General features: G+C 43.3%; 1 protein-coding gene across 2 annotated transcripts in view; it reads right to left on the reverse strand.

Annotated features, from left to right (window-relative positions):
• The window catches only part of DPYD (dihydropyrimidine dehydrogenase), a 365,350-nt gene extending 358,891 nt beyond the window's left edge, over positions 1–6,459 (reverse strand). The window contains exon 1 of one of the 2 annotated variants that reach the window (XM_063344207.1): positions 6,310–6,459. In XM_063344207.1, coding sequence (XP_063200277.1) covers positions 6,310–6,348 — 39 coding nt within the window. In that variant the 5' untranslated portion in view covers positions 6,349–6,459. Of the gene's footprint in view, positions 1–5,985; positions 5,997–6,309 lie in introns of those variants that run through there. The other variant, XM_063344208.1, reaches the window with a different exon arrangement.
• Between the last annotated feature and the right edge of the window lie 9,600 nt (positions 6,460–16,059).

The following is a 16,059-nucleotide window of genomic DNA, read 5'->3' on the forward strand; positions in this document are numbered from 1 at the left end:
ATGAAAAGCAGCAGCATGTGCCTTTGGGTAGCACAAACTGCACCACATGTAGACTGGCTTGTAGGATGGAGACAGCTGTGCAACTTGGGTCCAAGCAAATCCCAGCCCATCAGATACAGCCACACCTCTCTCGGCCGCACTGAAAACTGCAAATTATGCCCTGCAGCTATAACCGCATCCCTTCAAATGCCTCTCAAAAGACTGTCCCGCACCACTGCATTCTTGCTGCATTAGATGGGCCAAATCCTGCCTTGTGGATCTCAGCTTCCTATATCAACATATAGGTTTATTTTCTTAAGCGGAGGTTTAGACTGGATATTAGGAAAAATTTTTACACTGAAAGGGTTATTAAGCATTGGAACAGGCTGCCCAAGGAAGCAGTTGAGGCATCATCCCTGAAGGTATTTAAAAGATGGGTAGACATAGCGCTTAGAGATATGGTTCAGTGATGGTTTTTGTCAGAGTTAGGTTGATGGTTGGACTAGATGATCTGAAAGGTCCCTTCCAACCTAGGCAATTCTATGATGATTAAAAGATGTAACACTAGTCAGAGGAAAGAAAAAATTTCAAGTCCAGTCTACAACATAATATCATCATGAAATCCATTTGCGTAACAAAAAGGAAAATGAATTCCAGTTCTTTCTTGTTTTCGGAGTTAACTGCAGTGACAACTGTTGTTAGGTCTCGTAACAGCCTGCATTTTTCCTAAGTCCCAGCCATAAGAAAAGGCAGGAGAGCCAGTCTTATTTTGGAGACCTTCTTACAAAAAGAGTAAAATTTTTAAAATGTGGAAAAAATTGGAAGTTGAATTAATGAGTAACATTAAAATTCAAAGGTTGAAGAAATATTAAAAGCATAAGAGTGGGATGGAGGTTTTTTTCCAACACCGTTATTTTAGATGACCTGACTGAATTTCAGTGCTACAATTTAGCAGACTATCGGCAGTAGAGGCAAGACGGTACTTAACTTTTTGAGCATCAACAGGACTTGCATATACAACATGAAAAGACATAATGTTTCACACAGAAGACTTTCTTTCCTATTTGCCAGACCAGGTTTTAATCTGATGAGTAAATCATATTGTTCAATTCTCGGAGACAGACATGATAATTGTGGTCTATCATCTTCCACAAGGTCTTAGTAATCATGCTATAATTGCTGTTCCACTCAGCTAAGAGTTTACCACAATAAAACCACTAAAACAATGAAAGAGCTTGAAAAACTCATTAAACAAAAATAGCTAAACAGGAAGTTTTGTTTCCTCACTGATTGCTTGTCAAACGACCCTAGGAAGACACAGCCATCAACCCAGAACAGACATCTGATCATCACAGCAAGCTATAAAGCAATAACTTTAAAAAATTCTACATATTAAAGCTTTGTTAAGGAACTTCAAACAACTAGCAGTTATCTACAGCAGAGAGAGACACTGTAATAATTGGGGCTTTTTAAAATAAAAGTTTGGCCTAGATCAAAGAAAGCTAGCTTCAGCTATTTATTCACATAACCTTTGCCTGACAGTTCTGAGAGCCACACTGACTAGTTGGATTCCCTACTATCTTGCTGGAGGTTTCCTGCGTTTTTACACTATTCTTTATTTTTCAATCCTTGCCCTGCTTCCCACTTTAGAGGACATCAAGCTTAGCTCTCAGATGTACCTTCATGGCACCGCCTTTGCTAACTGCAGTCTTTCACCATTCTAGTCCATTTGTATTGGGAGAAGAATAAACCTGACAAGCAAAATTTACCTTGCTCTCATAGTCCGTGCTTTGTAGCACCCACTAAGTATATATCCCAGGGAATGAAGAACCGTCACTGCTATCAAAGCTGCTACTTTAAGTGGTATGGAAACTGCAGGTTGTACAATAAAACTTCCTTAAGGCTTAGGGGCACTTCCCAGGTGACCCTTGCACACAGCAGGGAGCATGGCACAAGTCCTGTTCCCGCACCTCCCCGACCCTGGAACCAGCTGCAGCCCTTGAGGTTCAAGTGTGCTGACTGCATCCCTGGTAAGCTGCTCAAACAGGCTATAACCTCATTCCACCTTCATTAGCAGCCTTCAGAGAGCAGTGTATATCTTGCTGCTGAAGAAACTCAAAATGAACATGCACATGCCTGCTATGCACCGAGGAACTCCTGGAGCCTCCCGTGCCCTCACTAAGGTCAGCACCTTAGTGCAGTCTGGCCCTTAAGAAACACTCCTCTTCACCCTGAAGTTAATGTAGTTTCTAAAGCTTTTGTCCACAATAGGCGACAGCAACTTATTTATATCTATGAATTACACCACTACAGAAATAAGGGTACAGTGCATGAGAAGCACAGCAAATGTTAGCTTTCTAAAGTAACACCAAAATAACTTTATAACTTTTCAAACAAAATGATGAGATATGATTCTATGATTTCAGAGACATTCATACTTTCTAAAGCTAAACAAAGAGAAAGATTGACACAGTTACAGTGACGATGTTCATTATACTATATGTGAAAGTGACACAAATCTCAGACAATTCCCAGACTGCTATTTCAGAACACGGCTCTAGCCCTTCACACCTTTCCTTTTATTCTCACAAATCAGGCATCAGTGCTAACATCTGGAAACAGCTGTGACAGCATGATAGGTACCCAGCTGCTGGCCCAGCAAGGAATTACCCATTCATCAACAACCAACTCCCCTTTAAACATATGCAGTAGAGGACTCAGAAGGAAGGTTAGATCTGTGGAATGCCAACATACTCTCTACCTACTGTAAGAACGATAACACCATTTCGTACTAAGGTATTGTTGGGGGGTGGGTGTTAATTTTTTGTCAGTGTTTTAGGTTTGTGACAACAGTGTGGCAAAGCATCTCTGCTCTGCGAAGAAGCCCTTACCAAGGAAGGATGAGAGTCCTATTCTCACTAACTGTAGACTGGATGGCAAAGAGCTAGAAAGCATCCACCACCCAAACATCACTGAATGAGATGACTAGAGGAGCTGCAGAGAAAGACTAGAATGCAGTCAGGAAAACACAGCATGCAGAGAACAATATTAAGTAATGTCATTCGAGGTTGTGTCATCCTGCGTGAACTCAAGAAACAGAGTTAAGATCCTACTTAGCACTTCACAGTTTTGACATCCATTAATTTCTGAGTACTTGATCTGACAACTTTAATTCTTTAAAGAACCCTGAAGTTTCCATATGATTTACACGCAATGATAGGAATCAGCTAAAAAAAAAAAAGGCGGGGGGGGTGGAGGGGAAAGGAAGACTTTCTGTCCCAGAGCATAGTTGGGAAAGGAATGTATGAAGCCTGTAAATACTACCTGGAGTTTGAACATACATATAACATACAGTTTCACATATACAAGTTAGAAAGGGAATACTGTCCTCATACTGTAGATTTCAAAATTTCTTATAAAGATCTAGAGATGCAAAAAGCCAAGTCCTTGCACCATACATCCAAGGTAGATACTCTCACCCATCACTATTTTGGAATGGGCTTTCTTCCCTTTTGCTTAGAGTTTTCGCACCCAAGGAATATTCTCAGCACATTCTGAGATTTGACCAGATTCCACCTCCCTTTCTCGAGAAGAAAAAAAAAAAAAAAAAAAAAGGCAGCATTTGGGTTTTTGGGGGTTTGCAGTTGTTTCAGGTTTTATTTGGTTTGGGTTTGGGGTTGTTTGTTTGTTTCTTTTGGATTTTTTGTTGACGTTGTTTGTGGTTTTTTTAACACTAACATTTTTTGGAAAAGATCCTGTATTTTAATCACAGCACTTCTAATCTTCCACAATTTGGAAATTAGACTTTCAGAACAAGATTATCTATGTAACTTCTCTGTCTTCTTTAGTTAGGCCAAAAGATTTCAGGGACAGGATGCCCAGGAGCTGAAGGTGCTGGCTAAACCAACCAAGGGGGAAGAGATTCCTCAGGGACAGCTTGCTGGAATTTTTCTGTCATTAAATAACTTGGAGGACTGACTATGATTTTAGCTATTTCTAGCACAGATTTTTGGCTCCTCTTTAACCAGTGACATCAGTCTTTTTACCTGGCCTTAACTATTGATAAAGTAGTATCAAGACTCCAAAGGTCATATTTTATGTTTTAATTACACGAACTATGTTATGTGAGATGCCAACCATTGAGATAAGTTTAATGAAATAATTTTTTAGGTTTTTATACTGTAGCCAAGAAAGTGATCAAAACATTCAAATAATGCTGCCAGTGTTCATGTTGGTAGACTACTTTGCTCAAATATTCTCACAAATGTGGTTGTGATCTACAATGATATAGGCTTAGCTAACATGCACTTTCCTTACTTCAAAGAAAAAGATAAAATATGTTTTTATTGAAAATACACTACTTTTTCCAAAAAAAAAAAAAAACAGTCCCATGGAGGGGAGGGAACAAACACAAAAAACCCCACAGAGTGCTGCAATTAGACTATCAGTAATTATTGATATATTCATCTGGGAGACAAATCATACAGTGACTAAATTTATTCAAACAGATGGGGAAAGGACAATACATATGGTTAGAAGTAGACTGCCTTAATTTCCTTGCTAATTTAAATGAGTGCTGAAAACAAAAACACAGGAAGATACTGACCAAAGTTTCTATTTTCAACCTGAGAGAAAAGCAAACACTAGTCTTTTTCAACATCCATCAGCTGGTCTTCTAAATCGTGTAGTGCTGTATACTATTGTCAACACACAATCCTACAATAATATATTGTTCTTTGAATCTGAATCATATGTATCTAGAAATGCAAAACAATGTAATCCCAGAAATATTTTGCATTAAAAATTTGAGGAAAGTACTAAAAAACCTGTACTGCTAAAATCAAACTTTTCTACAAGAAAAATTAACTTCAACACTTGAAGAAAAATCCCGGATTGGCTGCTCTGAAAACACTGAGCTGGTAAGAGACAGACAGTACTGATTTCATACCACAGTGTCTCCCTAACTGCCAAGAAGGCTTCTAAAATAGTTCGGTTTTCCTATCCATTCCATGTCTCAGTTTTATCAGAGTATCTGTAAGAGCATTTCTGGACATTAGTCATGGTTTGAGCAGCAGCTCAGTTAGGAAATGGACTGGACACAAAAACTCAGTATGAGAATTGATGATAAAATTCAGTCACAACTGGCCTAGAGGTGTATTGACGTCGCTGCAGTGCGCATTTATGTATTATGTATGGCTGGGCCCTCAATAAGCTGCAATAGCCCACCCCAAGCCTAATATTTTGACCTAATATTTTAAACTTCAAGGCATACCACAGCAAAAAGTTGTGTCAGGCTGGAACAAGACTCTCAAACTACAAGTTGGTTTATCATCACTTTGTTTTTACTAAAAGAGCTGAAGCTTACAGCCATGTGCAAGGTCCTCTGAAGGGTAGAAGAAAGCTACCTTGAGTCCCAACCATGCAAGTGACCACATGTGACACTGCACTAGCCTTGGTCCCACTCCACCTCACCTCCGTCTTGCACCAGGCCATATCCAAACCCTACTTCCAAGCTCCCAGTCCGACCTGCCTCAAGGAACGTCACGCAAAAACACTAAGTGCCACCGGCACTGGATGACACTTGCAGCAAGGGTGCTACTCCTGCCATCCTGCTCAGCATTCCATGCAACTGTTTTACTCCCAGGAGACACGGTGTGGTACGTCAGCTCAGCCTGGCCCACAGAGGGACAGTGACGCACTGAGGGCCTGCACACCTCCGGCGGCCCACAGGCAGCTGCGGGCCACTGAGGCCGAGGCCCTGGGGCGCCGTGACAGGGCCCGGCCTGGCAGCTTGAGGCCCATGACGCCGCCCAGGGCCACCTCAGCCCGCGACCCCGAGCAGTCCTGCCCCGCAGCAGCCCTGCCCGAGCCGGGCGGGAGACGGGGCTCGCCCAAACCCAGCCCTCGACTTCGCCAGCGGGGAACGAGAGGAGGCGGCGAGGAGAAGGGGAGGCGCCGGGCACCGCCCCCTCACACCCCCCCACACCCCTCGGCCGCCCCACTCACCGGGCCGAGGGAGGAGGACGCGGGGCGAGAGCCGAAGCGGTGCCTCGGGCCACTGCCCCGGGGGACACCCCAGACAAGGGCTGCGGCTGCCCGGGCGGCAGGCCAGCCCCCGGGGCCGGGGCTGCCCGCGGCCGGCCCCGCGGTGGGGCAGCACGGTACGGCGGAGCGAGGCCCCGCGCGCCGCCGGCGGGCGGCGGCAACGGCGGCGAGGCACTTCCTCAGGCAGCCAAACTTTGCTGGGCGCTCCCGGCCCGGGCACCGCCGCCGGGCAGAGCCCCCTCCCCGCTAGCGACAGCCGCACGTCCCGGCAGGGCGAGTGGGTACCTCAATGTCCACCGGGTCCCGGCTCAGCACACGAGCCATGGTGTCCGCACCGCCACCGCCTTCCCCCGGCTCCCCGCAGTCCCAGAGTGGAGCGGAGCGGAGCGCGGGAGGAGGCGGAGCCGCCAGCCCGGACAGAAACGCCCAAGTGGGCGGGCGCCCCCCGCGCCGGGCCGGGGCCGGGGCCGCCCCGCCGGGCCGAGCCGCGCCGCGCCGGGTCGGGGGCGGCCCGGCGGGGTGACGGGAGCGGTGTCGCTGTGGCACAGGGGCGGTCCCGGCCCGCCGCCGCCTCGGCGCGGTGAGGGCTCGCTCCGCTTTACCTCAGGCCCGCGGCGGCGACAGTGGCCACCGAGGGGAGAGGACGCGGCTCGGCAGAAACCCTCCACAGCGGCTTCATGGCACCGCTCCCCGCGCTGGGAAACGGCACCGCCGCCGCCCAAAGGGCAGGTGCCCCGGGGCCAGCCTGGCCTCCCTCCGGTGCCGCGGCAGCCCTCGCCAGAGAGCACGGGCACTCGCCCCGTCTGGGTCCACACGCACACCACAGCCTCCTTCGCCATCCTCCTCCCCGTTCCCGGTTGGTGGAAGGGGAGGCAGGGATGGGGCCAAACCTCACTATGGTTGGTTTCCCACATCGTGAAAATCCCACAAGAGGAGCCCGCACGCCAGGGCCACAGCCAACAGCACCCTGCCCAGGGACACGGCCCCTCCCCTGCCCAGAGAGGGGTGACCCTTCCCGGGGTCACACACACACCTTCCCAGCATTACTGGCCTGGGGCACCCCTGAGCCTCCAGCCTTCCCTCCACCTGCATTCGCCTCAGGACAATCCCCCCAGCAGGAGCCATCCTGCTATGGAGTGACACAAGGGCAGGCAGGCCAGGTCAACACAGCCTCTGTGCTCTCTTACATTTGTTTCCTCACAAACATTGTGATTGTTTAATACCGCAAACACAATATTTATGGTACCACTGAAATAAACATTCCCACTGCAACATGCCTATGAAGGAGTTCTGCCTTCCCAACTACCTTAAAAACAGCAAGGATTCTCCATTTGGAAAAAAACCCAAACACCATAACATCAATTTCTAGACAGCACTTTCAAGTAGCCACACTTATGATTTGCTAAAACATGACAGCTTTTCTCATCATTTCACAAGAATAGAGGAGAGTTTCAGTTATGACCAGTCTGCTTTTCCTGTTTGCATGCCAGGCAACTTCTTGGGTTCTTTCTCCCCTTCTCAAAAGAGAATCCCAGATCTAGTCTTCAACATGCTCTTTACAGCACTCATTTTATCCAGTTAGCTTTCATTCTACTCTTCTTTATTATAGAATTAAAAGGATAAAAAAAAAAAAAAAAAAAAGAACTTCCCACTCTTATTTGCTTTATAAAAAGCCCGATAAAAGTATAAGTAGCTTCTGGACACTGGTGACCCTTCGGGTGCAGCAGAGAATAGATTTGCCTTTTCTCTTCCTTTCATGTCTCCGGAGAGAATGCCTCTCACGGAATAGCATGGAAATTTTTCTTTGCATTGTAATTATTTTATTTCTTTCCATCTCTGTAAATGAGCACTTTTGAGATGCCCAGTGGAGATTTTGTTTCCCTTGTAAGATGCAGAGAAATAAGGTTGTGGTCTTTTGTGTCTCAAGTGAGAGCTGTGTTTTCTCAAGTCTCTGCTTCGGCACTATCGCATAACAATTCTTGCTGATTACAATCACCCATGCAAAGCAGTTAAAGTGTTGGCAGGAAAATCAGAAGCAGGATCCCTTACATTGATAGTACTTATCTCTAATGAATCCAAGAGTCTGGTTCATTTCATTAATATTGACATTGCTGATCAGGTCAGTGATCTCTGGTGCTAGCTGGGGAGTTTTCTAGTTGTGTTTGCTCCCGACCTACAGCACTACATTGACTATGCAAGTGCATTAGTTCCATGAGTCATTTTCACAAGGAATATTTCCATGTATATGAAATAAACTGCTTTCTGTCCAACCACCTACAGTCTGCATCCATTTGTTCTAAAGGAGCAGTTACATTAGAAGAGATTAACGGCAGCTACTGAACTCTCTAGTTTTGTTCTGTCCTGCCAGGTTTTCAGCTGTTAAAGATAACACCTTTTGAGGAACATCCACTTCTTTTTGGAAAGTGTCATCACACACATTTTTTCTTTCACCCTGCAGGTTATAAATCCTTGGTTACCCCTGTGTTACCTACCAAGTCAAATGAACCTAACACCTCTAGGATTTTTGCCCCGTGAAACCATTAAATGGTAGCACCATCTAAATCTCATAGAAGTAGGGTTTTCCCCTCCAAATGAAGAGGGACTAATTCTGCCAATAAGCACAGGTCACAGAAAGGGATTCAGAGATCTAACCATACCCTGCCTTACCTCACTATTTGTATTTCTTCATAGAGGGGGCTCCTCTTATTTCCCCTCCAACACATTTCTACTGAGGATCGACTTACTGTCTGCAAACCATGGCAGTCAGCCAGTCTATGTTGGCCTGCTGCACTTGCCAGCTTCCCCCAGCAGTTCAGGAGGGCCGGCCTTTCATGGATCAACCCTTCTGATCTCTGGATTCTCAGCTGACCTTTGTTTCAGGAAATAATTTCAGCAGAAACAAGGACGCATGCACAACATTCCTCAGAATACAAGTATTCTCACTTTTCTAAAGCAGAAGTTATAAGAAATTTTAATAAGAGAAGCTTTACCCAGCCTAAATGTATTTCCTAAGAAGTACTAAGTCTCTGATTTTTTAAATTCCACCTCACCCCCCCAGCAGGATTTCGCAAGCAGCAGAAACAGATGCTAAGACTTAACTTTCACTTCTGGCATGAAATGCTGTTGAGACTTGGTTGAGTTATAGGCTTTGGAAAATTGCAGTTAACCTTTTGTTCCTTGTGCTCTTCAGGTAAAATTTTCCTTACATGCCAAAGAAATAATTGTACATGAACTTTCTCAGAAAACCTCCAGGCACTCACTGCCACCACAGCAGCAGCTGCCTTGTGCCGGGAATGGCTGCCTGGCTGGGAGGGCAGACAAGGGCAAGGCAGGGCAGCTGGGCGCAAGCAAGGCCACGTCCTTCAAATTCAAATGGTTCCAGGAGCACAACCTGCAATCTAAAACAAAAGATTCCTCCTCCAGCCACTGCGGTAGTTAATCTGCGAGTTTAAAGGGTAAACTGTAAACTCTGAAAGTTCAGCATTCAAATTCTGGCAGTGATGTATTAGGGAGCCTAGAGGTCTCAGTGTACTGACATATCATACACGCAACTCCCTACTTATTCCTCAAAACTGCCCCTGATTCACATTAGTTCAAGTACTAGAAAGACAGGACATTCCAGACTTCGATTTGCTGTGCAGTTATAACTTGGACCTGGTGGTCAGTCTTTAATCACACACTATTTTTATTCCAGGACCAGTTTCCTCATTCCTTGCATCTGAAGAGTGATGGTTACAGTCTCACAGCTGGCACCTCCCAACACCTGAATGCCTGATTTAACAATACAGATTACTCATTACACTTAAGCAACTTCATCTGTCAATTCATGGAATTCAGGAAAGCCTGAAGTGAACCCAAGTTGCTCTTTTACCTTCTTTGAGCACCTCTGTATGACAGTGCACAGATTTGCATTTTAGTTATTTGCCGTTTTTACCCTCTCAGTTTGGCTTGTCAACTCCCAAGTGCAACAGCCTATATGCAGTATACAAAGGGTCCAAGAAAAATGAGATCAGCAAGAAAATGTCATGAAGATGACAAGCTGCTTCTGAAGGTTCCCAACAGCTACTCAGATGTTAGTTTGATTTCTCCCCTTATGCTAGGAATCACAGTAGTAGTGGTGGTGACTTTCCCACGACAAGGCAAATCACTGTTAGAGGAAAGTTGAAAGAAATAGCCCCACTGATTTCGGTGCCAGCTTCATCAACTCTGAAGACATCTGTGTTGCATGTCGTCACTGTACTGGTATCAAGGAGGAAACACTGTATACACATGAAAAAGTGGAAGTGCGAGAGGAGGTTTTACTGTACTGTTTCTGAAAGGTCCATAAATGAAGAGCCATAGAATTACTATGCCATCCCCTGTCCTCCCTCTTCTAATCCAAGCCAGAGGGACTGGAATTCAAGAGTTAATTTGACAAGTCTTGCTCTTAATACCTCTCCCAAACAGCAGCGTTGGTGTTGAAGGAAGCATATACCTACAACTTTATGCATTTCTTCACCAATGTAGGGAAAATGCTCAAGTTAAAACATTCATATTAGTGAAGATGTTTACCTTGCCTTTCTAATCTACCTGTTTACAATTGGATTTGCAGTGCTTTTCAGAAAGAGTACCTACACGGGATAACCCAGGGTATGCCACAGTACGGGAGTACAAATGCGCTTGAAGTGTGAGATATACATAATTATAAATTCTGTTAGGAGGAAACTGACCATTACTCAGACATAGCCTTCGGGCATGGAATTGTAAAGCACAAATAGATGAATAAATAACATAAAATGGCCACCATGTGAGCTTTGATAAGTGTCCAAATGCATTTTAAACTAAAATGAACTGTTCTTCAGTGAGTCCACTAATTTATTCCAGCCATCTGTGGCAGTGTAAACAAAAGCTTGTCTCCTAAACTGCTTTATAATTTTTTAGGCATAGCAAGGACCACAAGTTTCAAGATGATCATCTTGGGGAAAAAAAAAAATAAGTAAGAAGAACCCACATATTTTCACACCACAAACATCTTTTGATAACCACTATCATGCAATTCAAAGAAATATTAAAAAGTAAAACTTGTTTCTGGCATAGCATAATGTTTTCCTATTTAAATGCCACCAAATGTTTCTGTAGGATATTTTAGGGGATGGAAAAATCTGGGTTTTTTTTCCCCTTCCAGTCTCCAGTGATGACATCTGTAGACAAATCCTATATTTATTACTAAGCATGAGAATTGCTAAATTGACATCCTGGGTTAGCACTTGTCCAAGCGTCTTTTCTTTGTATGAGCCTCAAATTATTTTCAGTCTCTTAATGTGCTTCTCATGTTGCTGGACCTTAGCTAGGTAGAGTAGTCAGGAAATCTGAATGCTTATAAGCTGAAAAGTATACACATTTAGCATGAGCCTTCCCTGGATAAAAGCAATTACAGAGCGCAGATTAAGATGTGATTTCGGAGCGTTGAACCTGGGGAAGAGGAGGCAGGAGGCTGAAAGTACTTTACAGGAAGAGTATGTTGGACTTAATTTTAGAGATAACAAACAGCCACTCAGTCACATCAGACACATCAGAATAAATTATCCTTTCTGGACAAAAAAGGAAATCCACTATAGGATCTCAAAATTTGAAATCACTTCGTTGCCTCTGAGACATCTCATGGTTGTGATGGTGGAAGGGGTGTCACATCCACCTCTTTCAGCCCAGGATGTTAGAAGCAAATGGTGCTCTTTTCCAGACATATGCACCTCTGGGATGAAAAGAGGGAAAAATAAGTTTTGTTTTGAAGGATCAGACCATTTGCACCGAGGCCCAGTACACTGCACTATTTGCATCCTCTACGTTTCGTGTGGCAGCAAGTTTCTGACAAGGGTGAGGTCTGCCTTTTGAATGAGACCTGGTTTGGAGCCATTTCATTGTGCAGCAGTGAAGTAGGACGAAATGATACTGAGTTCACCCAAGATTCCTGCAGATGTCAACTGGCTGGTGTCTGTGCAAACTGACCTTCCAGCCCTCCCTCCCCTGTGCACACGTTTCCAGGTCTCCAAGAAGTCAGTCAGACTGACAAGCTATTAGAGAACAGGTTTGCTACATACCACCAGCAAGTATTTCTCCATATTAGAGATGGTGACCTACTTCCTAGCTTATGACCATGCAAAATTATCTACCACAGTGCTTGCAGCTTCAAAGAGAAGCACACAGCGAGGTCAGAGGAAGATCAGCCTCTAAAATAGACAGACACCACAAATATATTCACTGAACTATCAGCATGAGTTCATCCCTTCCAACAACACCAGGCGTATCAGCACATTTTTTTATTCTTTATTTTTTTTTACTAGGGATTCTGTTGTTGTGTTGCTTTCTGGAGACACTGACAACGTACAAACTGGCCTCTTGAATTACTAACAAAATACTAGTACTACTTACTATTGGTCTCTATAGTTGCAGCATAACTTGTTTCAACTTGTATAGCTTTTCAAATGCCTCACAAAATGAAACATTTGACAAACAAAATGGCTAGTGTTTGCTTTTTTAAATTACTGTTTTGTAAAGAAAAACTGCCACCAGATTAACATCCTTGAAACAAATAAACTGTTGGTGTGTTTGTTCTTATTTAGTAATTCAAAAAGGAACAAACAGGTTTGCCTCTTCCTAAAAGATACACAATATCTGATGATAACTAAACGTCCCTTTAAGTGATCACAATTAGTCCTTTGTCTCTGCAATACTGCCATGCCTCTCATGACTGAAATCCCAGCCTTACTTGGTAATGCCCAACTGTCAGCAACAGCAGTTTTAGGCTAAGTTAGTACCTTTTTAACGCCTTCGGTTATACCTTGTGACCAAACAAACAAAAAAAAAAACCCGACAGTCATTGCAGAACCTGTTGTTAAAGTACTAATGAGAGCACTACAAAAGAAAAACCGGAGAAACTGATAGGAACTATATGCTAGCCTCATCATAAGTCAACTTGGTAGGCAGGTTTGCCAGAGGAATCTTAGTTTTAACAGTAAAGGCAAAACAAGAATAAAGAGTTACCTTGTCTGATTTTGTAATGTGAACACTTTCCTTCTCCCTAGCACACGTATAATGCATGACATTCCCAGAGGACTGTCTGCTTGCTTGCTTAGAGATGACAATTTACAAGTGACATTAGTTGTTTAGCTGTGTAAGAGCACATATTGGTTTTACATTAACAGACATCTTCCTATTCAGTTATTATAGTACACAAAAATTAAAATTTTCTTTTTCATGTTACTTAAATACATACTGGGTTGCCATTAAAACAGTGAAGCTTTCTCTCTCCACCAGTGCTCTATGTAAACGCTAAACAGGACTCTGCACATTTTTAACCTAACTCTTTGAATGCCTGTGAGTTGCTTCCTATGGAGAGTTCCATTTGTTTGCAAATGATTCATTCACACTGGCCTGTAACTTCAGCAGTTGTGACCAGACAGCGAAATGTATTGCTCCTATTGCAAGATTTAAACACAGAGTTAAAAGGCAACACGTTGAAAATAATTTTCTAGGAGAAGTTAATGTCTCCTCCAGGTCTGCTCAGTGTAACAGACCCCAACCATAACTAGAATTTTATATATTTTGTTTAAGCCAAGCAATGAAATATTGACGGAGAAACACTGTTCTATGGTGCTTCACATTGCAAATAAATAATTGCTGTAAGGTAACATGGTGCTTGGGCTGGAAACATGAAGTGGAAGCTCTCAAAGCACTAACCAGTACACCTTTTGCTCTGTAGCTTCCAGCAAGTAGGGCAAAAAGAACAAAAACTTGACTGAGTTTTCCATGGGACAGTTCAAGAAAATTTCTCTTCCCTACCTTGCTATAGAGCTGACTTTTACCCCTGGATCCATATAATGCATAGAAGAAATCCAATTTCCACTTACAAGTCTCAGGTGTGGCTGTAGCCCCCAACTGTTGGTGTAAGATGATGGATAAAGACTACCTGCAGCCTCGGTTGTTGACTAGAGAACTGATGCTTAGATAATATAAACGACTTATAGTACGTCCCTATGTCCTTGCTTAACTACTAGGCTGATGGCAAGCTTGTCATCTGTCTTGGACTGTTTGGAGCAAATTCCTGAAGCCTATTTCACCACTTCAGAAATAGCTAACTTTACAATCAGCAACAGTTATTGCCTTCTTGGCAAGGTTGAAATGAATAGGAGAAATTAATTCCTACCCAAGGTCCCTGCAAAATATGGGCAAGACGTTCATTCCCTGCCACCCTAGCCTAAGGTAGCGATTGTCAATAGGACAAACAGTCTGCATCATCATTTTCTCTCTAATTTAATCAAGGTCATATTAGATCACTACATCAAATCAAGAAGAGTCAATTTGATAAAAAAAAAAAAATCTGAGCTAAACCAATTTCCTTCTGGAAATTAACCCTTTATCACAAACACTATCCATCAATGCAGACCATCTTATTTCCACTGAAAATGACCACTGCTACAGTATCTACACCATGCTTTAAAAAAAATAAATCCTCTCCCACCAAATAAAACAAGATTACATTGTCTAATCTCATGCCTAAATTTGTGGCTTTTGATCAGATCCAAATATTTAATTCTTGCTTTTATTTTTGTTTCCTCCAAAACTACTTCTTCTACCTTTTTCTTTACCTACCATTAGCCCCATAATACCAATCGACCTCATGACAGCTTTTCTAGACAAATGTCTTGCATACACAATGTTGCCACTTCTCTGATCGTCTATTGTTTTACATATTTGGGTGGTTTTTGTTTGGTTGTTTTTTTTTCCCCCCCATGTATTATATTTAAGTCTCACACGGGAAAACAACAACTTTGATGGCATACTGAAACATATGCCCAACAAAAATGTACCGTGTTATGCTGGGTGCTATTTACCTCATGTAGGGTTAGATCTTAAAAAAAAAAACAAAAAAACCAAAAACAAAACCATGGTGTTTGTAAAGCTGTCTACTTCTTACACAAAGGAGCAAAGTAAAAGGTTTGTGCTTGCTTGCTGGTGGTTTTTTAATTTGGTTTTGGTTGGGTTTTTTTTTTTAAGATTATGTCCAGCAGAGCTCCTTCCCCAGGTTTGTACCAATTATCACTTTTTTCTTTGCAGCACCTACGTGTCCAAGATTTTACTCCAACTGCATAATAATCTATTGCTATGGCAACTTTTGGCTAAGCTGCATTCCACCTTCCTGCAGAATGCCTGCAGTTAGGTGGACTACAGCCACAACAGCCAGCTCAGAAAGTGTGATCTCCACCTGGCTGGGACTCGTGGAGGGGGAGAGGGGTGCAGATATAGTCCTTTTAGCCCACACAGCAAATTCCTGCTTAAAACATTCCAAAAACTTGAAGGATGCCTCCCACGTGCCTCATAACACCTACATCAATGGCTTCTATAGCCAAAACATTTTTTTTTAAGCTTGTCAAATACTGACAATGAGATCATATATATACTTATACTTGTCATTTCACACTTATTGCAGAGAACCTATATCACTGTCACTGGATGTATTCGCTATGAGCCTGAAAGGAACAGAATATCATAGGATTTAAAAGGCCTTTTTAATTTTTATTCTTTTCCTCAATCACAGAATAAATTAATCATCAGCATACAAATAAAGCTATTGTAAATACCAAAGTTGCTGGAGCTGTGACAATTAAGATTGACTAAGGAGCTCCCCACACACACACATGCAGCCAGACCTGCAGTTGAACCACGTTGTAACAGACTGGCTGGCCCATCTGTTTGTTACGCTTGTTTGTTATTCTCCCATCGTATACTTAAACTGTTAGCACTGGTTTTGGGTTATATGCTTTGCAAGTACATACCAGCCATTTAAGGATGATGAGCTCTCCCCACCCCCATTAAAGCCATGGTAACACAATTTGCCTTGGATCTGATTTTGCACTGTTTGAGTAGTGTGACACTGAGCAAGTACTACTCACTGCAGCTGTAGGTTGTGATCTTGTGAGGGACAAGCCTTAGTATCAGCTGGATGAATTTGAAAGGATGCAGAGTCTGGCTGAGAGTGACATAGCTGGCTTTGCTTCT

Source organism: Chroicocephalus ridibundus, chromosome 8 (genome assembly GCF_963924245.1).
Source record: "Chroicocephalus ridibundus chromosome 8, bChrRid1.1, whole genome shotgun sequence".
NCBI lineage: Eukaryota > Metazoa > Chordata > Aves > Charadriiformes > Laridae > Chroicocephalus > Chroicocephalus ridibundus.